General features: G+C 50.6%; 2 protein-coding genes across 5 annotated transcripts in view; both read left to right on the plus strand.

Moving 5' to 3' along the window:
- Window positions 1-23665, plus strand: part of MTSS1 (MTSS I-BAR domain containing 1) — a 151114-nt gene that overhangs the window by 120061 nt on the left and 7388 nt on the right. For 2 of the 4 annotated variants that reach the window (XM_040979317.1, XM_040979315.1), the window contains exons 7-11: window positions 2901-2912; window positions 15364-15521; window positions 16593-16700; window positions 17801-17898; window positions 21364-21574. In XM_040979317.1, coding sequence (XP_040835251.1) covers window positions 2901-2912; window positions 15364-15521; window positions 16593-16700; window positions 17801-17898; window positions 21364-21574 — 587 coding nt within the window. The remainder of the gene's footprint in view (window positions 1-2900; window positions 2913-15363; window positions 15522-16592; window positions 16701-17800; window positions 17899-21363; window positions 21575-23665) is intronic. The other 2 variants (XM_040979318.1, XM_040979316.1) reach the window with 1 other exon arrangement.
- Window positions 18897-23665, plus strand: part of TATDN1 (TatD DNase domain containing 1) — a 56697-nt gene continuing 51928 nt past the window's right edge. Inside the window, exons 1-2 of the mRNA XM_040979322.1 lie at window positions 18897-19142; window positions 22332-22341. Coding sequence (XP_040835256.1) covers window positions 19110-19142; window positions 22332-22341 — 43 coding nt within the window. The 5' untranslated portion in view covers window positions 18897-19109. The remainder of the gene's footprint in view (window positions 19143-22331; window positions 22342-23665) is intronic.

Here is a 23665-nt window from a genome sequence, read left to right on the forward strand (position 1 = left end):
AAAAATTTTTTTTTCCAAAGATTTATTTGTTTGGAAGGCTGAAGAACATGGAGGGAGGAATTGAGAGGTCTTCCTTGGATTGGTCATTTGGCAATAGCCAGTTCGGTGCTAGGCCAAAGCCAGGAGCCTTGAACTGCGCCTCAACTCCCACGTGGATGGCAGGGGCTCTTTGTCCATCTTTCCCTGCCCTCCCAGGTGCATTATGGGAAGCTGTGTCAGAAGTGGAACACGTGGGACTCCAACCAGAGCTAAGATATGGGCTGCAGGCATCGCAGGCGACCACATGACATGCACAGCACCACGCTGGCCCTCTGACAAAGCTTCTAAGCTCTGACATTTCTTGAGAAAATGTGCCTGTTGCCTCCAGCCTTTACCACTGGTTCTCACAGGAGTAAAAATAAATAAATAAAAATAAATTTTAGAAAGTGCAGTTTAAAAGCAGCAGAATTTTCACCCACTGTGAGTTTCAGTGAAGATTAGCCCCTAGACTATCTTTTTGGGGTGTATCTTTCTGGTCTGGTGCTTCTCATAGGTGCCTTCTAATTCAGACACCCGGGAATCACCTGTGACAAGTAGTAGGCGTTATGGCCAGTACGTTTCAGGCAATCTCGAGGCAAATGTTTATAAGTACACCTGCTACCATATTCCAGGAAATCTGAGAGGAATCTGGGCAGGGTCGGGATTGAGCTCCGCCCAGCAGGCAGCTTGCTGCTACGGGAGGGCTCGGAGAAACACTGCAGTGGGCTTGGGAGGATGAGGTGAGAGCAAGTAGCTCTTTGCCTGCAACTCGTGCAGAGTTCTGTCCTGAGAAACCTTCAGTTCTTGGCCGTAAGGAGCACTCTCTGATCTGAACTCTGTGGAGGGTGTGATGGGCCCTGCCTGGCACTCCATGTCAGCGGCGTTGTCCAGTTAGCAGAGCTCAGACTTCTGGTAAACCTGGTAGGTTGACTTCAGTGCAACATAAAAGAAGTTTCTGGCAATTAGAACCTGCCCAGCACTGTCTCAGGCTTCCAGGGGATAATATGCTCCATTCAGGTCGCCAAATACAAGGATTAGGGACCTTCAGTTTGCTGCCTGAACACATTGGGGAGAGACGCCTCCGCCCTAGGTCCTGGGGGTCACTGGCATTTAGTTGTGAGGAGTGGCACGTGATTAAAACCCTGACAGTGCTAACCCTGGCCCCAGCCTCAGATTTATTTGAAAGGCAGAGTGAGAGAGAAAGAGACTCTTCCATCTGCTAACTCACTGTCCAAATGGCCTGACCAAAATCCTGGAGCTCTTGCTCTGTCTTACACGTGAGTCTCAGGGGCCCAAGCAGTCAGAGCATCTGCTGCTTTCCTAGGTACATCTGCAGGGAGCTGGTTGGAAGTAGAACAGCCAGGACTACATGAGATGCTGGTGTCACAGGTGGCCACTTAATCCACTGTGCCACAGCACTGGCCCCACCATGTCCTTTCCAGATGCTGTCCTTACATCTACGAGAGCGGTCAGACCAGGCACTTAGAACAGCGTCGATGATCTTCTGGTTTCTTCAAGAAACTCTCCTCCTTTCACTCTCCTTCTAAGATGTTTAAAACCATTTTTGATCGAGTGCTCACATGTTTCTGGAAGAGCAGCCATGCTGACTGTGTCGGGGAGAGCTTTCCCACAGGACCTGTGTCCAAGCACGGGATGGGAATGGTGCAGCTTAGGAGCCAGAAGAAAGCTGCTTACCTGAGGTTTTCAGATGTTGGAAGGCTTGGTTTCTGCTGAAAAACCTGCTGACGCAGTCGTGGGCTCTCCTTCCAGTGGCGTTTCCTTAGGCCAGGCATCGGTTGCACAGATGCTCTCCATGTTTGTCCTAGTAGAACCAAGGCCTATCGATGAGCCAGATGAGCACTTCGTTGGTGTGAGGTGCCCAGGGACTCTCAAGCAGCAGCTGCCCGCAGAGCCTTTTGCAGACTGTCATCTTGAACCCACGACTTCTCCTACCCCTCTCTCAGAATCTTCCTTGCCTTGCACCTGTTGGTTTCAGTACTGTCCTTGAGGGGGTGTGGTTTTTGTAAGTGTGTGTTTATTACCTTACTTCTTCTGCACACAGCTCTTCTCTGACTCTTGTTTTGCCATTGGAAGGGTCCATGTGTCATCTGAAGGTACTTGACTCTTTCCATAGAAAACAATTTTAAATGCTTTATCTGTCACTCTGTTATATCTGAAAGTCACTCTGAAGCAGTCTGAGGACCCTGCAGCGGGTGAATAAGTCTGTTTCTTGAAGGCCAGCTTGTCAGATGTCTCTTAGGGGTTGCAGCTGAGGCCAGGAAGCAAGCTGGGTTATTGCCTTTGGAGAAGTCTGGTCCGGCACAGAGCGACAGGGACCAGGGCTGAGTCAGCCCTGTGTCCAGGTGGGGAGGGCAGCAGAAGGCCGTGGAATGTTGTAGGGCCTGGTGGTGTCTCCTTGCCGCTTCCCGCTGCAACCAGAACTTCTGGGGGCGGTGGGGTGTGTTTTAGGGAGTTTGCTTCCTGTGTCTTTTCCCTAGACACTCTCCAACTTAAGATAAATGGCCTTGACGGTTTGCTTGCTATAAAGCATCTGAATCGGTCAGCTCTGGGCCCATCATCTTCACCTCTTCTTAAAGGCTTCGCTCTGTTATCCAGGGGTAATACCTGCTGTGTAGGAAGATGACAGCTTAGATAAGAAGGAAGGAGTATTTGTAAGGCAGGAGAATGGACCTCGGAGGTCAGCTCACGGTGGATGTGGCTTTAGCAGCCTGGACACACAGCTTGGTGGCCAGGCAGGGACTGCCTGACACGTGAGCGCAGGCTGAGGCCACTGCTGCCCGAACATCAGTTTGACTTTGTCGTTTTCCTTTTTGTGTCAATTGTGATGTATCCTGCCCTTTCTCACCGTGCGCCCCTGCCAGTGGACGCTTTTGGTAAGTCTTCCCTCCTGACTCTCTGGTGGCTGGTCACGGTGTGGTCCTCGCGTGGGCTTTCCATGGTTGTCCAAAACCTATGCTGGTTGCCCAGGTTTTCCTGCGAGCTCAAATCAATCAATGGTGCCTGTTTAATTTTGCATATCTTTATAACAAATCTGTGTGTGTGTGTGCTTATCATTTTCTTTCTTGGATGTTTGGCCGTTGAAAATGTGAGCACGACATTCTGTGAGTCTTTGCCTCATCATAATTCAGTCTTAGACTCATGGAAGAAAGAAATACATGGTGACTCAAACCCTCCTTTGCACAGGACATCACCATACATACACGGACATCCGGGTGGACTCCTGCATGCACGTGTGTGCTTGGAGCACAGGATAATACTGTAAAGATATGCTCTGAGTAATGCCTCCAAACCTTACCCAGATCAGACTGGGTCACATTCAGCTTGCAAAATGTATTTTCCCACATCCATCCAGGATCATCATAATTCATTGTTTAAAAAAAAAAATGGAAGGTATTTCTTGTTTCAGCGGAGTTTGTGAACTGTCTTGTTCTGAAGGCATCCGGTCTCTAACACTCAGACGATTCCTCTGTGTGAGTGTTGAGCCACTCTGTGTGATCCTGCTCCTTGCTTCCACGTGGCTTTGGGGGCTTGCTGCTGCCGCTGTGTCCGGGGAAGCCTGTCTGTGAGGCATCCGCACGGTTTATCTTGCCCCAGTGTCCCCAGGTGTTCTCTGTGTGCCCTGCTGACCTGGCCCCGAGGAGGTTTTTGGGTTTGATCCTGTCGCATGCAGCAAGCTGAGTCCACACAGGTTTCCTTGGATGCGACAGGATGGTTTGGGGGAGCACACAGGCCTGGGGCATCCATTCCCTGCCTCTGCATCCCCGTGGGGAGACATGTTACTTATCCCTCCATGTTAAAAACGGTGTTCCTTTCCAGTTCTCCACAGGGTTGTTCTGAGTGGTTGTTAGCAAACTCTTGGAAGGAGGATGACATGGAACCCCTTTGCTGCTTATTGTTGTGAAACTCATTACCAGCGTGTGTCATCTCACTAACATTATGTATGTCAGTGGCTGTCCGTGCGTCTGCAGCATTGTACAGCTGTCACCACGATCTGGTCTGATCATGTTATCATCACCCCACAAAGAAAACCCCACACCTGTTCACCCAGCACTCTCCAGCTCCTGGCCCCCCAGCATCTCCTGTCTGGGTGCTCGCTCACTCTCCCTAGACATTTCCAGAAAATAGAATCACACAGAATGTGACTCTTTGAGACACACACTCTTCAAGCATTTTGGGAATCTGCTAATTGCCTGGCCCAGGTCAGCTGTGGTGCATAATGTGGATTTAAGTTGGTGAGAAGTGGGTTTGAAACCCACGAAGAAACCACGTGAGTTGAGCCTCTTAACTCCCGGAGATCCCATTCCTTGTCAAGGAGCAGGTGCCGTGGCCCCTTCAGTTTTATGCTTTGTAGCTCTAAGTCCCAGGGGCTGACAGCAGGGGACTTGCAAAAACTCAGGAAAAATGGAATGAAAGGGTAAGTTTATTTGGATACAAAAAATAAAAATAGGAAAGCATGCATAGTTTTTTCCTACTCCACGTTTTCCATGAGCTTTGTGGAAGACATCCTCTGCCCGGCTCTTGTCATTCGGCTTCCATGAACATTGTAAAGTGTGCTTGTGTGTCCATAGCACTGAATGCAGATGGAAGTCGGGAGGAGAGCCAAAAGGAGCGAAGCCCTCCTTCATGTCTTTAGTAAATGTACATTAAGAAAACAATGCATGGATTTCAGATTTTTCTTCCTTCAAAATAAACATCCTGTAATTCCATTTTCCAGTGCCTTTTTGGAAGTCCCCTCATACATGTAACCTCTCCTTTGACTGAGTTAGAACCATCTGCTTGAACCCCAGGTCCTTGCCTAACCCTGACCAGGGCCTGAGCAGTTGGAGGGACTGACAGCTCCGTTAAAGGTGTTGAGCGTGTGTGTGTGTGTGTGTGTGTGTGTTTGTAGGGTACTGTTCCCTTGAGGAAGGTGGACTTTTGCAAGCCAGTTGGTTTCACCTGGTGCACGTGTCTCTGTGGTGAACACTGACAAGGCAGAGCTTCGGAGACCAGAGGAAGGGCCCTCGCCAGCCTGGGAGGAGGTGGGGAAGGATGCCACAGGACCAGCTGGTGGTCAAAACGCATGGCGTACAAGACACAGCGTACACCAAGACTTGTCAGATGCCACCTTCACTTGGAAAAAGGCGACAGAAACAATAGTGACTGGTAGGCATGTTACAGAGAGGTGCCCTGGGAACAGTGTGTGTGATGCCCCAGTGGTCACCTTGCCAGGGGGACTCAACACACCTGAGAATTGCAGTGACCACCAGTCCGTCTCAGCACCACCCATCCTACCTGCTCCTGAGGGATTCTGGACCAGGCCTCCTTTCCAATCAGTGCCCAAACTGGATGACACTTTTCCCTGCACCCACCTGCCTTTTGTTTTATTTCTTAAAAACATTTCATTAAAAACATATTAATGTATTGGTACTGGTTTTGTGGTCTAGTGGGTAAAACCACTGCCTGCCATGCTGGGTGCTAGTTGGTATCCAAGCTGCTCCACTTCTGGTCCAGCTGCCTGCTAAAGCCCTGGGAAAAGCAGAAGATGGCCCAAGTATTTGGGGCCCTACCACCCATGTGAGAGACTGCAGTTTAGCTCCTAACTCCTGGTCTCAGCCTGACACAGCCCTGGTTGTTGTAACCATCTAGTGGGGGGTGAACAATAAATGAAAGATGCTCACTTTTTTTTGAAGGTTTATTTTTATTGGAAAGGCAGATATACAGAGAGAAGGAGACCCAGGGAAAGATCATCCTTGCACTGGTTCACTCCTCACATGGCCACCACGGCCAGAGCTGAGCCCATCCAAAGCCAGGAGCCAGAAGCCTCCTCCAGGTGTTTCATGTGGGTGCAGGGTCCCAAGGCTGGGCCATCTTCCACTGCTTTCCCAGGCCACAAGCAGGGAGCTGGGTGGGAAGTAGAGCAGTTGAGATACAAAGTGACACCCACGTGAGATCCCAGCAGATACAAGGTGAGGATTTAGCCACTAGGCTGTCATGCTGGGCCCTGAAGATACTCATCCTTTCTCTCTAGGTCTCTCCCTCCTCAGTCTTTAAAACACTTTTTTTTTTTTCAAAATGTAAATATTTGTGAATTTATTTGAAAGGGTGACAGGAAGAGAGAGTTCTTCCATCTTCTGTTGACTCCCCAAATGGCCACAATGTTCAAGGGTAGGCCAGGTGGAAGCCAGGAACCCGACACTCCATCCAGGTCTCCCACATGGGTGGCAATTGTGTAAGTGCTTGGGCCATCATGCACTGCCTGCCTAGGCACATTAGCAAGGAGCTGGATCCGAAGTGGAGCAGCAAGGCTACAAACTGATACTCTGATAGGGGATGCTGCCCTCAGTGCCACAACACATCCTCCTCCTCCCTTTCTCAGGAAAGGGCCGCTCGGTGTTGGACCCTTTACACAGTGAGTGTTCACTGGCTACCTCCAGTGTGTGCCATGCCCACAGGACACTCTCAGACTGCCCAGGGAGCCTGCCTTCTGCCGCTTTTACCTCCTCTGTGTAAGACTCCTTCAGCCGCCTGTCTGTGGCTGCTGGGGAAGGATAGGACTAGGTCATCTTTGCCCAGGCAGGGCAGCTGAGAGAAGAACAAGGAGCAGGTGCTTGCTTGAAGGCCGCAAGGCTGCTTGGCCGGTACCGATGCAGGTGCTGCCAATGTCCCCAGGAGAACTTCTGATCTTGTGTGACAGAAGGCTGCCCTGGACCACCGTTAGTCGAGCCCCACAAAGAGCTGCTTGCATGTCATACAGAAGCTCAGAGGCTGGGCCTTCCTTAGTGCTGCTTCTCAGCTGAGGATCCTGGATAAAAACCAGCAGTCCAGCACAACCCTGGAGCTGTGCCCTCTCCTCCATGGCGGAGCTGGTCCCTGAGACGGCGTCGCTGAATGCAGGGTCCACACCTCTGGACTTGGGAACCTCAGTGAGTACCCGGAAATGCTCCTGGGCCCAGCCAGCTCCTATCTGAGCACTGGGCACCTCCCTCCGGAGCTGGGGGAGAGATGGCTGCCATGAGGGGCAGATACGGCAGGAGCCAAGTGCCTTTTTCAGTGTTGATCTTAACCACAGCTGCAACAACAGAATGAAAAGGACAGCTGGCTTGAAGTACTGATGCCTTGCATGCCATGGAGTTTCTCTCCCTAGAGAAGAGGCCGGGTGGTACTGGGAGTGACCACTGACTGGGCTGCCTGGTGGTTAAACCTCAGGCATCTGTAATTAGCAGGGCTGATTGGCTCACGTGTGGCGTTGACCTGGCATTCATTCATCAGCATTCCCTGTGACTACTGCGTAAGGGTTATGCGAAACAGTCCTGCTCCTTTCACCAGCGCAGCCGTCCATGCCTGCCTGAAGAGCCTCCTGAGTGCTGGGCTCTGCTCGTTGCTAGGCAGGCAAGGGCCATCCCTGCTTGGGTGGCGAAGGCACGTATGTTCTCGCATCACTTCACGGACACCAATTGGGTGTTCCACACTTCGATTTATTTCTGATCCCAGCTCCCTCCAGGAGATGCAGAACCCCAAGCCAAGGGTTCATTCCCATGAGACTCCCCAGCTTCAGTCATGAACTTCAGGCTTTCTTCCTCTTCCGCCCCTTTCCCACCACCCCCACTCCTTGGTAATCCCCTGGAACAAGTTAGAGGAATGTACTTCACTAGTATTTAGGAGTATGGGTTGCTTATGGAGGCTACAAATGAACAGCTCAGGTAGACAGAGGGAGAAGTGGAGGGGGAGCAGAGCTTCCGCACATTATATATAGATCACCCAGCAGGAAGCACCAGATGAAGGAGCGTGTTGGTGGCATTGCTGTGTCGGGGTGATGGGGGATGTATTCCCTGGAGGACTTCAACTCTGCAGCCCCTCGCTTCACCCTGCAGCTCAGCGCTTGGGGCTCAAATGTCCAGGCCGCTAATGAAGGAGTTTTCTGGCAAATACCAGGTGGTGTTGCACTGCTGGAAGGTAGAAACACGCTGATTCCCAGGCCCACTGTGGTGTAAATGGCTGTTCCGTCTTCCCTTGGGAACAGAGGTGAGTCTGGAGAAGGGAGTAGACTGTGGCATCATGTGCTACTTTTGAGGCCCCTGGCAAAGCCATCAAAGACTTACTGGTTTCTGGAAGATTCTACCCTGACAGTATGTGCTTGGGTTTACACTGTGTGCTGTCCAGAAAAGAGATGGCAGGAATCAGGCCGAGGATGGAGAGATGGATGGATTAGAGAGCTGTTTAAGAGAAATGAACATGAAAGGAGTTGCTGAAGGAGCCGTCACATTTCCAGAGGTGGCCCCAGGTGGCTGAGCATGGAGCGTGGCTGTAACCCCAGCAGAGACAGCTTCCTGGTGGCTTCGTCGGCATTTGGGGTGCTAAGCCACGGCTCAGCGTGGCACATTACTCGGATTCTTTGTGTTGCCTCTCTTTAACCTGTGTTTTGATAAACAGCTGATTGCCTAGTGTAGTGCGGGGTGGGGAAGTCTGGCCTGTGGGATCTGTCAGGACTGTGGAATCACTGAGTCAGGCCCTGCCAAGGCAGCTGCGGGTAGGACTTGAAATTCATTAAACCTATAGCACACTAATTTTTTATGAGGGATTTATTTCATTTTTATTTGAAAGGCAGAATTAGAGAAAGACACAGAAAAGGGGGAGTGTGGTCTTCCATCTGCTGCTTCACTCCCCTAATGGTTACAGCTGCCAGAGCTGAGCTAATTTGAATCCAGGAGCTTTTCCTGGGTCTCCCACACGGGTGTAGGATCCCAGAGATGTGGGCCATTCTCGGCTACTTTCCCAGTGCTGAGGGAGCTGGGTTGAAAGTGAAGCAACCAGGACATGAACCGACACCCCTCGGGGATGTTGGCACCTGCAGGCAGCAGATTAGCTTGCTAAGCCACTGTTGTGCTCGATTTTAATATCCCCAGAAAATCAAGTCTGAAGTCGATGCTAAGGCATAAACGTGGTTTATACAGTTAACCAAGGTCTCCCAGCCACCTCCCCCAACAGGGCTGAAGGGGAAGGGGCCACTGCAGACAGGGCTGCTGCATGAACAGCAGGGCAGGAAACAGTGAGAGCCAGCCCCCCAGGTTGAACAGCACAGGGTTCTTACACATCTTAGGCTATTAATTATACAGACATGATTTAGCAGGCTTCTATTGGTGGGTATGAAACAAGCGACTTTCAAAAAGTACAAACTGGTGGGCTATAGGGCGGTGAATCTTATCAAACACCAGGTACCTCTTTCCTGGGGAGTGACCTGCCAGGTGTCCTGCGGGGTGTCACGTAGACTATCAGGCCTGGAGTTCACACAGCCCCCAGCCAGGCCATTAAGGCAGGATTCACAAAAGCAGAAAACATGTAGGTTCTTCTTTACCACACCAGCTCTTCAGCTAATTTTTAAGTCAGTTTTGTGTGTCTGGGAAAAGGCATGGAAAATGGGACCCCACCCCTGGTCTAGTGCCATGTCCACTTTGCTGTCACGGAGTCCCTAGGAACAGGTGATTTATAACATGAGGAGGTTTGTTTTGCTCATGGTTTCAGAGGTTGGCAGACCCTTGAGCGTGGCCCAGGTGCTGCCTTACATCGTGGCAGACAGCGTCAGCTGGTGACACAACATGTGCTGGCTGGGGGGTCTCACCCTCATCCCACCCTAATTTCATCACCCAGATTTCATCACCATAGGATTCTGACAATCCCAACACATGAACTGGGGGTAGGGCCTGTTCAAACCGAAGTACCCAGGAACCAGTGAAAAATGAAAATGTTGGGAGAGCAGTGTGGGATCTCCTGCAGTTCCTGACATCAAAGTAGACTTCGCCTAAAACAGTGTGATTAAAAAAAAAAAACTCTAACGCCCCATGTATTATTCTGCAAGCCCCAGACGGGCTGCAGCAGTGACCGGTGGTGCCCAGGGCCTCCTGGGCTCCCACCATGGGCTGCACGCTCTGTCGCCATGTGCTTCCTGTAGAGTGGTGCATTCGCCCTCGTCTCACCCCTGAAAGCTCCCCCTGGAGGCTGAGGAGGGGATGTCCTGAGGCCCAGGGCTCTAGGCATTGCTGGTCATAGCGACTGGCTTCTTGATTTGGCTTTTGGAACCAACCATGCAGTTCCAGCCCCCTTGTGTTTCTCATGAGCAAGAAGTGCAGAGAACATGAACTTCAGGGCTGGATTCTGGCTGTGCCCAGCCCTGCGAGTGTGGCCCAGTGTAGGCCAGTTGGCTCCCTGGGTGTCTGTTTTCCCACCAGCCAGTGGATTTATTAATTCCTGCCTTGGATATTTATGCCAAGATTAAGACAAACGTCAATGATAAGAGATCTTTCTTTCATTCCAGAAATCTTTGTACATTTTAAACTTTTAATTAAACTTGATTTTTTTTAAAAGGCATTCCTTCCTCTGTGAGGAATGCTGCCTTGGCCCAGGGCATGGTGCCCATTCACACTGCTTGCCCCAGGAGCACTTTTTGCAAAGAGAACAGTCATAAGATTTCCACCCTGGGGACTGCTGGCCCTTGAAATCTCCTGGCATCGAATTCTGATGTGAATACAATGGACACCTGGGGAAAAAGCCCTCAAGGCTGAAGATGATTTAGATTTCACAGAAAATGCCAAAAGTAATTCTGTGCTCAGGAATTTGTCTGGAAAGCCCATCTAAGGCATCTCAGTCCTCCCTGCCTTGGCTTCTGCGGGTGCTGGAATGTACTGGGGCTGTTTAAGGTCATGGGAGTTGAGGCCAGTGAGCAAATGCAGGGCGGCGTTTACTTGCAAATATTCGAGTCCCTGCTGTCTTCCAAGCAGGTGTCAGCAGAGACCACCCTGAGCAAAAATGGTGTCTGCCTCAGTCATATCACTAGAGACAGGATGGTGGAATTTGAACTGGGGTGGTGGTGGGCAGAGGGCTGTGAAGATTTAAGTATAAGGAACTTCTGAGATCAAGCAAGACCATCCTAATCTGGCAAGAGTCAAGGAAGGCTTCCCCCAAATGGTGCAGGATGAGCCAAGACCTGCATGATGAACAGGCTGGCGGAAGTAGGGATAGAGTGAGTGTGTGTCTGGGGAGATGGTGTTGTGGTCCCAGGCCCTGGAGGAGGAAAGAGAGATGAGAGAGTGGTCCAAGAAGGCTGGGACTGTGAGGTAGAAGTCCACAGCAAGGACACTGGTCATTACTTGAAACCTTGGGGATTTGAGTGACAACATCTGCCTGTTGAAAGCAATTCGGGGTGCTCTGGGCTGAGCTGGTCTTGGTAACACGCTAGGGACCAGTGTATATGTCCAGGTGAGTGAGCTTGGAGGCCTGATGTATCGCCATCGTTTTTTTGTAACTAGCCAAATCCCTGAGGCCAGCTAACTAATCAAGGAAGGAGACCTACTTTAGCTAATGGTTCTGGAAGACTGCGGTCTGGAGCCCTCTGCTGCGGATTTCCAGCATGGTGCAGAGAATCACGTGGCAAGCGACAGGAAGCCCATGGGTGTATGTTTGTGTCTCATCAGGGTAGGGTCCTGGTAACCCAGCCACCAGGATCCAAAGGGCTCCATCCCAGTGATCTTACCTGACTCCAGCCACCTTACAAGTGTCTCCCTCCATCTCCTGGTGAAAGTGAGATTTTGATACCTGGAGCCCAGCGGGGGTACTCTGCAGCTGTGGTCAAACCATAGCTCAGTGTGGCTGGAGGTGATGGAAGAGGATGGTGCCAAGTCAGTGTGGGAACAGGAAAGGCCTGCTCCTGCACTGGGGGAGTCCGCAGTGACAGAGCTGATTGGAGGAAAATGGATGGGGTCCTGTACCTTGGTTCCCTGAGGCCTCCGGTTCGGTATCAGCAGACTCAGCCAGCCAGTCTTAGGATCTGTTGAGAGCTACTTGTGTCTGGAATTTTATTTGCTTATTTTAAAAGAGGGAATGAACTTTAAAAAAAATTATTTATTTTTATTGAAAAGTCAGATATACAGAGAAGAGAGACAGATCTTCCATCCATTGATTCACTCCCCAAATGGCCACAACAGCAGGAGCTGAGCTGATCCAAAGCCAGGAGCCCAGAGCCTCTTCTGGATCTCCCATGTGCGTGCAGGGTCCCAAGACTCTGGGCTGTTCTTGACTGCTTTCCCAGGCCACAAGCAGGGAGCTGGTTGGGAAGCAGGGCTGCCGGGATTAGAACCAGCACCCATATGGGATCCCAGTGCATTCAAGGTGAGGACTTTAGCCGCTGGGCCACCGCCCTGGGCCCAAGAGAATGAACTTTGATCCACTATTTCATTCCCTAATTGCTCACAACTCCTAGAGCTGGGACAGGCTGAAGAAATGTTTAATCTGGGTATCTCCCCATGGGTGGAGGGCTCTAGTACTTGAGCCACCTGGAATGTGCTTTATTTAGCAGGAAGCTGGAATTGAAAGCAGAAGTGGGACTTGAGGCCAGGCACTGCCATTGGGAGGTGGGTGTCCCAAGAGGCATGCCATCCGCTGTCAATGTGGGCAGACCTTGTCACTCAGTATCTAATTACATTGGTGTCTCACCGGTATTGTGTGGAATCTGGAGGTGCTTTAAGGGTATATGAGGAAGTGCATATGGTTCTTATGTGGACTTGAACACCCAAGGATTTTAGTGTCTCCAGGAGTCCCCTGGCTCCAGTCCCCTCCCCAGGAATACTAAGGGGTGACTGAGTAAAATCAGTGCCAGTACAACTCTGGGCATACAGAGTCTTAAAACCATTACATCCTTCTGGGACACGGAATAATTTCTCCAGTTGCTTATTTCAACATAAATATAATTATATGTTATGTTAGTGAGTGCTAGTGAATTTAGGGAATAAATGTTACATTTTTGAGTTATGATATATCCACAATGGAAATTTTCTCACTGTGGTAATCTTTACAGTTTATACTTATTTTTAGTGCACTACAATTTGAACATCTTTTAATGATAACATAATACATAGTTTAAAAGCTTTGCTTTCACCATGGAATGGATTATATTTGTATTTACCAAATCAGATAACTCTTGGTTCTATTCATTTTGCTTCTCTATGTGGATACAGTTTTTAAAGTCAGTGTGATTAATTTCAGGTAGATACGTGGCTTTCAATTTGTGCATGGAAGTAAAAGCATGACATTCTCTTTTTATCATTAGAAGCTATTGTTTTTTTTTTTTTTTAAATCACTATCTTTATTGAAGCATATCCAAGCAAGTTCAGACCAGAGTTTTAATTTGCTATCTCCCCTAAAGTTAGAGCGTGCTGATTGGGTCTGGAGCCCTCCATGTTTGTTTTTGAAAAGATTGATTTATTACTATCCAACAGGCAGATTTTACACGGGGCGGGGGGGGGGTAGAGATTTTCCATCTGCTGATTCACTCCCCAGATGGCCACAACACTTGGAGCTGAACCGAAGCCAGGAGCCAGGAGCTTCTTCTGGGTCTCCCACGCAGGTGCAGGGTCCCAAGAATCTGGGCAATCGTTGACTGCTTTCCCAGGCCAGAAGCAGGAAGCTGGGTTGGACATGGAGCAGCTGGGACATGAACGACACCACAGCGGATTAGTCTTGGACACCACCATGCCAGTCCCTCCTCCCCCATGTTGATTTGTTTTATAGGAATATCATTCCAGAATGTGGGAGATTAAAGGGCCTCTAGACCAGCCCTAAGCCACATGGTCCCTGCGGTGGACCACAGGTGGGGCTAAGGGGTGGTGTTTACAGAGTACAAGAGCTCTGCCATGTATGTACACATACAGCACATTTTTAAACAAATGATAAGGCCTACAGTTTTTCTAGCACTGGTGATGCCCAGTTCTTTTTACCCTGTGAGCTCATGGCCACAGGAGCTGGGCAAATCCCCCCAAGAAATGGGAGAAATCTTTGGTAACATTGCTGAGAAGTAAAACTTGAGAGACCAGGGGCCAGCACCATGGTCTGCTTAGCTAATCCCCAGCGTGCAGCACTGGCATCCCCTATGGGTGCCAGTTCGAGTCTCAGCTGCGCCATTTCCAATCAGGTTACCTGTTAATGGCCTGGGACAGTTGCGGGGCGTGGCTCAAGTGCTTGGACCCCTATACCCACCTGGGAGACCCAGAAGCTCCTGATTTTTCAGATTTATTGAGCTTCAGCTGTTGTGAAATGAACTACTGATGAAAGATTCTCTCCTGCTCTCTGCAATTTTGCCTTTTAAATACAAATTTAAAAATAAACCCTAAAGCACAGTAGTCTGGGAAATCAGTAGCTCAGGTGGCCAGGTTAAAGCTGGGGAGGGGGAATGGAGAAGTGTTTTCCTTCACTCTACATCCTTGAGAAGAAATGGAACAAGTGGGGAAGAGTCCTCCTAGGAGATGGGTGGTAGCCAGATGGGAGAAGGGGGTGAGCAGGTCACCGTGAAAATCTGCTGAAACTTCTCAGGTTGTCTGTGTGGAGTCACTGTTGGGATTCCAGCACAGTTGTTCACGTGGTGTGTGTGTTCAGGGGGACGCAGGCACATGGAGTTTCTGGCCTTCCTAGGAGCTTGTTAAGACATCTGTGTGTCGAGCTGGTCTCTCCCGTGGTCACCTGCTGTCGCTGCTCCATCTCCCGTGGAGCCTGTTAGCTCTTGTTGGTCTTCCAGCCCAGCGTGCTGCCTCTGCGAAGGGTCCAAGCTTCTTGTTTTGGGGGCTGCCAAGTTGGTGTCACAAGTACCCTTCTGTGCCGAGGCAGCAAGAACGGGTGTACAGAGTGGATACAGCTGGACGTGGCCAGTTCCTCGTAAAGCTGTATTTGCAAACACAGCGTGCAGATGTTCTGGTCATTTAAGGGAGTAATGATTGGTCACCTTCTAGAATGATGGTTGGAGTGGTCACCCCCAACGTAGCTTCAGCCTTTTGGTTTTCATTGTTCCTGGGCATTTTTCCCTTCCCCGCAGCAGGAGCACTAACTCTCCCCTAGGGACTTAAAGCAGCTGCCAAGAATTTGCAGGGGCCCTTTTGCAGCAGCAAGAACTAGCTCCCTAGACAGAGGCTGTTTGACTAAGTCGACTGCAAAGCTAGCGTTGGGCCAGTTTTGGGAGATGTCCCATGGGCCTCTCACCCTGTTTGTCCCTCCCTGAGCCTCTGGACATCTGCATGAGGGTCTCGGGGCGCTCCCAGCTTGGTTGGCAAGAAGTCACTGCAGGAGGTTTCCCTTTGTGGAATAAGGCAGAATCATGTACCCTCGGGACACGAGCAGTTGGAAATGTCTGGTCCTAGAAAAACACCCATCTTAAGTCCTTTTTGGGTATAAATGAATCTCTCTTTTCTGAAGTCCTGGAAGTTGAGGCTGTGGCTCCTCTCCAGCCAGGACCCGAGCAGGAGCAGTTGTCCTGGGACCGAGGGTCTCAACAGCCATGGTGGGGTGGGGGGTTTGTTGTGTTCGCAGGGAGGGGTGACATCCAGCCCCAGCTAGACAGCGCACTGCAGGACGTCAATGACAAGTACCTGCTGTTGGAAGAAACAGAGAAGCAGGCAGTGCGGAAGGCCCTGATCGAGGAGCGCGGCCGCTTCTGCACCTTCATCTCCATGCTGCGGCCTGTGATCGTAAGTGGGTGGGGAACTGTGGCCCACATGGGCTGCTGTGGGGAGCAGCTGGTCCCTCCTTACTCCCCCGTGCACACTGAGAAATCTGCTGCTGGCTTTGGTTCTGTGAGGCTGCACTCGCTTCTGCAGACCCAGGATTCTCTTGCACAAGGGCTGATGGCTGCCCATCCCACGTGTTGTTCACATGTGGTCTGCTTTTGCCCTCCACACCCATAAGGCCCAGCACGATGGTTCTCAAAGGTCCCCAGGCTGTGTGGTCTAGGCAGATGGGTCTGGGCCTAACCCAGGCCCATGAAATGCGTAATTCTAGGGCTGAAGACCCTGTCAGCGGGGTCTGAGGTGAGCCCCGTGGGGGGTTTTGAATGTCACTAGTAAAGGCAGATATGCTGAGAGTAGCCCTGCAGGGGCGTCAGGGCATCAAGGCCCACTCAGTTCCCAAGGAAACTGCACGATGCAGTGGAGAGCTTCCACTACAACCTGTCACCAGTTCACTTCCCTGAGTGTCCCTGCTCTGAGTTAGATCTCTTCTATGGATCACACTTGCTCAGGACCCCCAGTCCCAGCTGCAGCCTTTGGAGACTGAGTGGAAGCGTTTAGACTTGGTCCCCTAACTTACTTGCCATTTGTTAAGTTAATGATAAGAAAAAAAAGAAAAAGGAAAGAAAGTTAACCAACCTTCTGTTGAACATACACATATGAGTACTGGCCTAGGAATCTGCATTAAAACATCTGTGTCAGCTGTGAAGGCCTAGCAGCTGCCGTGGGGGCAAGGGCATCAGCCTGTGGAGGGGATGGGCCAGAGAGTCCATGAGGGGGTGAGGGTACCACCAGGAGGCCTGTGTGTTCACCCACCACTCTCCCTGCCACTTGGATCACGCCACAGTGATGGTTGATTGATTTTTATTTAAAATTCCATTTTAATTAAAACTTTTTTTTTCTCAGTGAAGTCTTGCAGAGTACCTTTGTAAAACTTCAAGGGGTGAACATTTTGATCCCGATACAAACAGCTATGTCAGCACAGCCAGGTGAATCCAACATGAGGCTAATACTTGTCAACTTCTTGATGTTCAGGAAGAAGAAATCTCAATGCTTGGGGAGATTACCCACCTGCAGACCATCTCGGAAGACCTCAAGAGCTTGACCATGGACCCTCATAAGCTGCCGTCCTCCAGCGAGCAGGTGGGTACCTTGCGTTAAGAGCTACGTGTGTCTCCCCGTGTCCCCCCCGCGTTGTAGTGCAAGGACATGCTTTAGCCAGGACATTGTGTTGGGCCCTTTTCCAAGCTCTCTTTCCCTTCGAGGCAGACAGCTGAGGTCACTCCCTGAGCTTCGCATGCAGACAGTAAGCGGTGCCGCTGGGATTTGAGCCAAACTGTCACGTTCCCAGATCTGCCCTCTCCACCAGTGGGTTCCTCGGCCTCCCAGAAGGAGGCTTACACGAGATCATGACAGGCTGCTGTGGTCAGGGCATCCACTCTCCACTCCTCCCAATCTCATTAAATCATCCGTGACAGTCTTGTCTTAGGAATTAGATGACTTTTGTTTTCTGCTTTAGTCACTTGCTTCATATGACACTAGACATTAGGGGGATGGTCGGTGAGTCACATGTTGGCTTTAGCCCCTTGGGTGCAGTTCTTCTCACCGTCTTAGAGGCAGCTCAGAAGGCAGGTTTGGAAGCCTGGCTTTCCTGTTGGCAAGCTGATCTTACGAGAACAGCGCAACATGCGTCCACCGAGTAAATAGGCACTGATGAATAGCTGTCTGGGAACGGAAGGTGGCCAAGTGGTTCTTGGTCAGACAAGGGCGATAGGACACAGAAATCCTGGGAAAAGGCAGTGCCTTGCTCTTGAGTCTATGGGGCTTTCAGACTTCTAGTCCCGTCAAACGGGGCACGAGCCACCGCTGAATATCCAGCAGTTAAAATGCAGCGTCACCAGGTGCTAGGAATCTTGGGTGTGATGGTTCTCTAGGTTGTTTGTCGGGGGCTGGGTGATCTCTTCCTCTCCTGACTGATATTTCATGGCTTTCTCTTCCCTGTTCCCCATTCATTAGCATCTTTCTTGTGTTTGATAAAGGATTATGGGGGATTGGCGGTGTGTGTGTGGCCTTTGAATTTGAAAGAAAGCTATTTTTTTTTTAACTTGCCAGATTTTTCTTTAATTCTCACCCAACCCCACTACCATCCCCACCCCATATTGACGGTATGGTGGGTCCCATAGAAGGAGCAAGGTTGCCCTTCTCAGAGCACGTGGCTTACGCAGCTGCCTCTGTCCCCATAGGTAATTCTGGACCTGAAGGGTTCTGACTACAGTTGGTCATATCAGACGCCACCCTCGTCCCCCAGCACCACCATGTCCAGGAAGTCCAGCGTCTGCAGGTAAGTGAAGCTGGGGTCTGCTCCAGCCTGTGGGTCAGCTCATTTCTCTGATGCCACCGTGAGTGGCAGGGCCAGTCTTCGTCTCTTCCATGGGTCCTTGGAAAGAGGACCGTCCTTGAGGCGGTGGAGAGCTGTTGATGGATTGTATAATGGTCTTGGTCTCATTCTTCGGTGTCTGCCTCATCTTGGACCAGACAGAAAACAGATGCAGCAGTTCTGCTGTGTGGGAGTCCCACCTCCTGTATTTTAGTGCTGGGGTTCGGGTGTTCCTCAAGGGCACACGAAGCAGCACGTGCTGCTAGAGAACTCGGATGCCTGCATGGATGGCATTCAGGGCTCCAGGTGCTTCAGACATGAGGGGAGTGAACCAATGGATGGAAGGTCTGTCTCTCTAATAAATAAAATTCATTTTAGGAAAAAAAAAATCCATTAGCCTTAAGCTGGTAGATGTCGTTTGCCCATGCTGAGTTGCATCCATAAGGATTTTGCCATTTTACAGAATCATATTTGATTCTCTTGCTTAGCAGAACGAAAACCACCACAGAATTAATTCAGGTTGGTTCTTACTCACCTGATCTCACTGTTACCAGAAGAAATGTCCTTATTTCCCCCATTTTTATCTTAGGTTTCATAAAGTAAATGAAATTCTCACTTTGTCAGCCTCCACCACAATTGCGTCAATTAATCTCATTCCCTGGTAAAGAACTATTTCAACTCTTTCTACCATATGCAGACTGCAAGCTAGCGGTTTTCTATTAAACATTCTTCATTCTTGGCCTGCTAACTAGGGAAGTGTCTTTGTTTTTTGGTTTTTCAAGATTGATTTATTTGAAAGTCAGGAGGACAGTCAGAGAGGGAGATGAAGGACAGAAAGCGATCTTCCATTGGCTGGTTCACTGTGAACAGAGCAGTCCCTCGGGCCTCGGCCTTGCTGAGCCAGGAGCCTAGAGCTCCGTCTGGGTTTCCCATGTCGGCGCAGGAGCCCAAATACCTAGAGCATCTTCTGCTGCCTTCCCAGGAGCTGTATCAGAAGTGGAGCAGCCAGGACTCAAACCATCACAGCTTAACCCCCTGCACCCCGACCCTAGAGAGGTGAAAGCGTCATCGTATATCCCCTTTCTTGGAACACTAACCCGGTGACTGTCTTGGGTTTTTTGAAAGCCGGATGACCGTGTGCTTGCTGTGAGTTAGTCCCGGCGAGAGGCAGCGGGATGTGTCCGTGCAGTTTGTGTATGGTATCATCGGTACCCAAGGCGCACATCTCTCGTCTCACACGTGAGCTCGTGTGGGAGCTTCAGAGGCTGCGTCTTGCAGCTGGCGTGACCTTGCAGTGGGGGAAGTCGCTGCTTGCAAGGCAGGTAGTATCCCGCATGGGAGTGTCAGTTCTGCCTAATCCAGCCATGACAGTTGTGGTCCTCTGGAGAGTGAACCAGCACATAGGAGATTCTTCCTCTTTCTCTCTCTCCCTCCCTGTCTGCCACCCTTTCCTTCAAATAAATGAAACAACCTTAAAAAAAAAAAAAGCAATAGCAGCAGCGGCTGTGTCTTGATGTTCTGTTCCTTGAAAATGGTAGCTTCTTGTCATCTTTTTGTAGGCTGTGTGTGTCTGGAGTTGATAATCCTCCACACCACCCCATGTCTTTAAATATTTATTTTGAATTTTGAATTTGATGATGCAATTCCATAGTCTGTGATATCTCTCCCCCCCCACCCGCCCGAAAAAAAATTTCTACTCCCCTGGCTGATTTTCCCCATATTATAATAGTATAGTCCTTCATAAGGAGTTATAATTCTGTCTAAGTGTGTCCCAACATTGCTGGTACAGTGTCAGATTGTCCAGCATCCCATTGTCTAGATATGTCCAACAGTTTCATTGGGAGTCCATGTTTGATTTGGAAGTAGGAATGCATGTTACATTGTGTGCTCACATCTGGACATGGTAGTCTCTATTATTCCATCACTGTACATTCTGATTTGCATGATGGTTTCCTTATATTAGAAAGAACATATGATATTTGTCTTTTGGGGATTGACTTATTTCACTGAGCATAATGGTCTCTAGTTGGGACCATCTAGTTGCAAATGGTATAATTTCATTCTTTTTAATGGCTGAGTAATATTCCATCCCCGCCCCAGCCTCCCCAAACTTCTCTTCCTTTGTAGCGTTTGTATGAGTAGAAAATTGTGTTGTGTCCAGTAGTGTCATTCTGAGTTTCACTGTCGGCCCCCAAACGCTCCCTTCAGCTGACTGGGAGATCAGCAAGCACCATGACAGCTGTGCCTGTGGCGCGCTCAGCCATGTCTGCACACAGCAAGGCACAGTGACACAGCAGGCTCCAGCCCCAGGCTGTCAGCTGCCACAGTGTGCAAATACCCCTCTCTAGAGGGTTAGGAACACAAAACCACAAACTGCCGAGCCGCACACAGGCTTGTTGATGTCTCACCCTGTTCAGTTGCTAATAACCTTGAGTTCTGCATAGCAGGAACAGTGCATGTCTCAAATGTGGAGATGAACAGTGGACAGAACACCCCAGGGCGTGGTCATCTTTTGGCAGCCTGCTTACTGTTCCTCTTGTTGGGAACCAGACTGGCACCCAAAGCTGCCCACCTCGTGCTGGGCGTGCTGTGAGCCAGGCTCATAGATACTTCAATAGAGACACTTGGGTCAGGACAAAGCCACTGAAGCATCAGATTTTTTTTCTTTCTAATAAAATTTATTTTATTAATTTCAAAATAGAGTTGCACAGAAGAAGGGAGAGCTTTTCCATCTGGTTCACTCCCCAGTCAAGGCTGGGCTTGGCTGAGGCCAGGGGCTTCATCCAGGCCTCCCACGTGGATGCAGGGACCCGAGCACTTGAGCCATCCTCTGCTTTCCCAGGCTGAGAGCTGCATGGGAAGTGAGGCAGCTAGGACTTGAACCAGTGCCCATATGGGATGACCACAGCACGCCACAGCACCAGCCCTCATCAGGTTTCTTAGTACATGCTAGGACACACTTGCACAGACATTTGGAGTTGATTTGCTAATGTCATAAAGCAGTCTTGGCCAGGCTCACCCAGGGTACAGTCACCTTGGGATGTCTGTCAGCTGTCGGTGGCTGTATTGACCTTGGTCAGCCATCTGGACCGCCTGGCCCATCCAAGGGCATTCCAACCAGGTCATGATGACACTTTAAGAGGTTTAGCTCCAGGGTCACGGTGTCTATGATCTATTGAGCAAAAAACTTTAGTGCCGTCTACTTCCGTGTCCTAAACAGCTGGTCCTCCAGCTTTATGGTAGACAATAATGGCCGAGTGGGCCACCCTTGGCTTTCCACTGGCTGGCTGAATGAGGTCTTCTGTGATCTATGCTGCCTCTCTGAGGTGGAGAGCTGAGCACGTTGTTTCCTGTCTGTCCTCCTGCTCCTCCTCCTCCCCGTCACCCCGCATCCTTGTCCTGGCTCCCCCTTCCGCTTGTCACCCGCAGCAGCCTCAACAGCGTCAACAGCAGTGATTCCAGATCCAGTGGCTCCCACTCCCACTCGCCCAGCTCGCATTACCGCTACCGCAGCTCCAACCTGACGCAGCAGGCGCCTGTGAGGCTGTCCAGCGTGTCCTCCCACGACTCAGGGTTTATATCCCAGGACGCTTTCCAGTCCAAGTCTCCATCCCCCATGCCGCCGGAGACTCCCAACCAGGTAAGCACACCCCAGGCTCCAGAGGCAGCCTCCTCGTGCCCTGAGCACGGCGCTGACCGCAGCCCACAGAAGACCACAGCCTGGACGGGACCCCATCTCCTAACTTGACAAAGCACTGGCGTGCTGTTCCCCCAAGGGACAGATGTTGTAAGTTGGGCTTGCCACCATCTCCCATGGTGATGGTGGTTAAGGTACAGTTTTAGATGGGGCAAATGGCCTGAGACAGGTGTGGCCACATTTCCACTGAGTCCGGGGCTCTCCTTGACGGGCACTGGCGCAATGGGAATGCCTCCTCATCCATCCTCTTGGGTGGGGTGGCACACCCCTTTATGGCATTCTCAGCATCCCTGTTACAGATTTGGGATGAGCCTGAGCTGGAATCACTGGAGCCTCTTTTGCAGTCTGGAGTCTTTTCCAAGCCCAGTTGGGTTGGAGGCAGGAAACTGAACAAGGCTTCAGGGAGTGTCTTGACTCACTAATTTGGAAATGCACCCCACAGCGCCATCTGCTGGGGTGCCTGCCCGGTGTCATGTTGGCTGACGGTTTCTGAACTCCTTCTAGCGTTTTCCAACCATCCAGGTGGACGGCGGCTTCTCGCTCCTCCATGGTCAGAGACTTGCACGTGGAAGCCCTTGGAGCCAGGAGACTTGGCCCGGTTTTAACGTGCTTGTTCCAGCTGGGTGCTTGGATGGTGTTGAGTGTCCCCTGTCGCCCTGCCGTGTGCTTCACTAAGCCTTCCTCGCTGCTACTTGCGAAGCAGAGTGTGCGTGGCTGGGCGAGCCCAGGTCCTAGGGTGCAGCCAGATCTGTGCTTGCTGCTAACTTGCCGGTCAGTGAACGCAGTATCCTCTCCCACAAAACAAGAGGCAGGCGTGACTCAGCCAGACTGTGGGAGGCAGGCAGGAGCCAGGAGTGGATGCCCACAGTGATTCCCTGGGAAGACAAATGGTGGCATTTCCTGAAATCTCAAAACCCATGTACAAGACAGGCTGGGCTGCAACTCAAGGATGTTTTTAGTGAGCCAAGGGTGCTGCAGAATTAAAGGGAGAAGTCTCTCCTTTATAAAGACATTATACCTGCTTGTAATTTCACAGTAGATGGGAAATTGGAGGGACTTATATCAGTTTTATCAGCCAGAAGAAGCAGTGACATAAGCTTTAGTAGGGTAGAGGACGGAGCCGCAGCCTGCCAGGCACAGGACCCCCACACTTCCCTGTGGGCACGTCCCTGTGCAACCTTCCTGTGGGAGCTGTTTCAGACTCGCCCTCTTTCCTCTCCTCTACTCTCTTCTGATTTTTTGTTTGTTTGTTAAGATTTATTTACTTTACTTGAAAGAGAGGGGAAGACAGAGATCTTCGCTCTGCTAGTTCACTCCTGTAGTGGCCAGAACTGGGCTGGTCTGAAGCTAGGTTTCCCTCGAGGGTGCCCAGTCCTAAGGGCTTCAGCTGTCCTCTGCTGCTTTCCCTGGCCATGAACAGGGAGCTGGATGAGAAGTAGAGTAGTCAGAACACGAACCAGTGTCCATATGGGATGCCAGAGCCACACGTGGAATCTTACCCAGCTATGCCATGGCACCAAGCCTCCCCTCTATTCTGTTCAAGTTTGCCTATGTCCCATGCCCTGGAGTGGGTTATATCTTAGGAGAGAGCCTCACCCTTGAGCCACTCGCTCCCCCTGAGACAAAGAGGTCTTGGAGGGAGGAAGTAGGAGTCCAAAGGCCTGTATACCTACAGTGTGGGATGGGTTACTGGGTCTTCCTCCAAGTTCAACATCCTGAATTAGTGGAGCTGAGATCAACAGTCCTGGGACACTGTAATGCTAGGATAGCTAACTGTTTTTACAGTGAAGTACCCCCTCCACAGCACACACCCACAATCCCAGTCTCTTATCTTTGGTGCACTGCTGCCAATTCCCCATCCTAAACAAGAGAGAAATAAGTAAATAAAAGCAACAGAGATTGAGAAAGCAACAAGAGCCTAGGGCCTCCCTGGGGAGTGGCAAAGTGGGACTTAAATCCAGAGCCCCTGTGCTTCAGCCCTGGTCTGCGCCCTGGGACTGCAAGCAGGTGTCTGCTCACTGGCCCCTTTGGAGG

Source organism: Ochotona curzoniae, unplaced genomic scaffold (assembly GCF_017591425.1).
Source record: "Ochotona curzoniae isolate NIBS_2020 unplaced genomic scaffold, NIBS_Ocur_1.0 contig_3190, whole genome shotgun sequence".
NCBI classification, from domain to species: Eukaryota; Metazoa; Chordata; class Mammalia; order Lagomorpha; family Ochotonidae; genus Ochotona; species Ochotona curzoniae.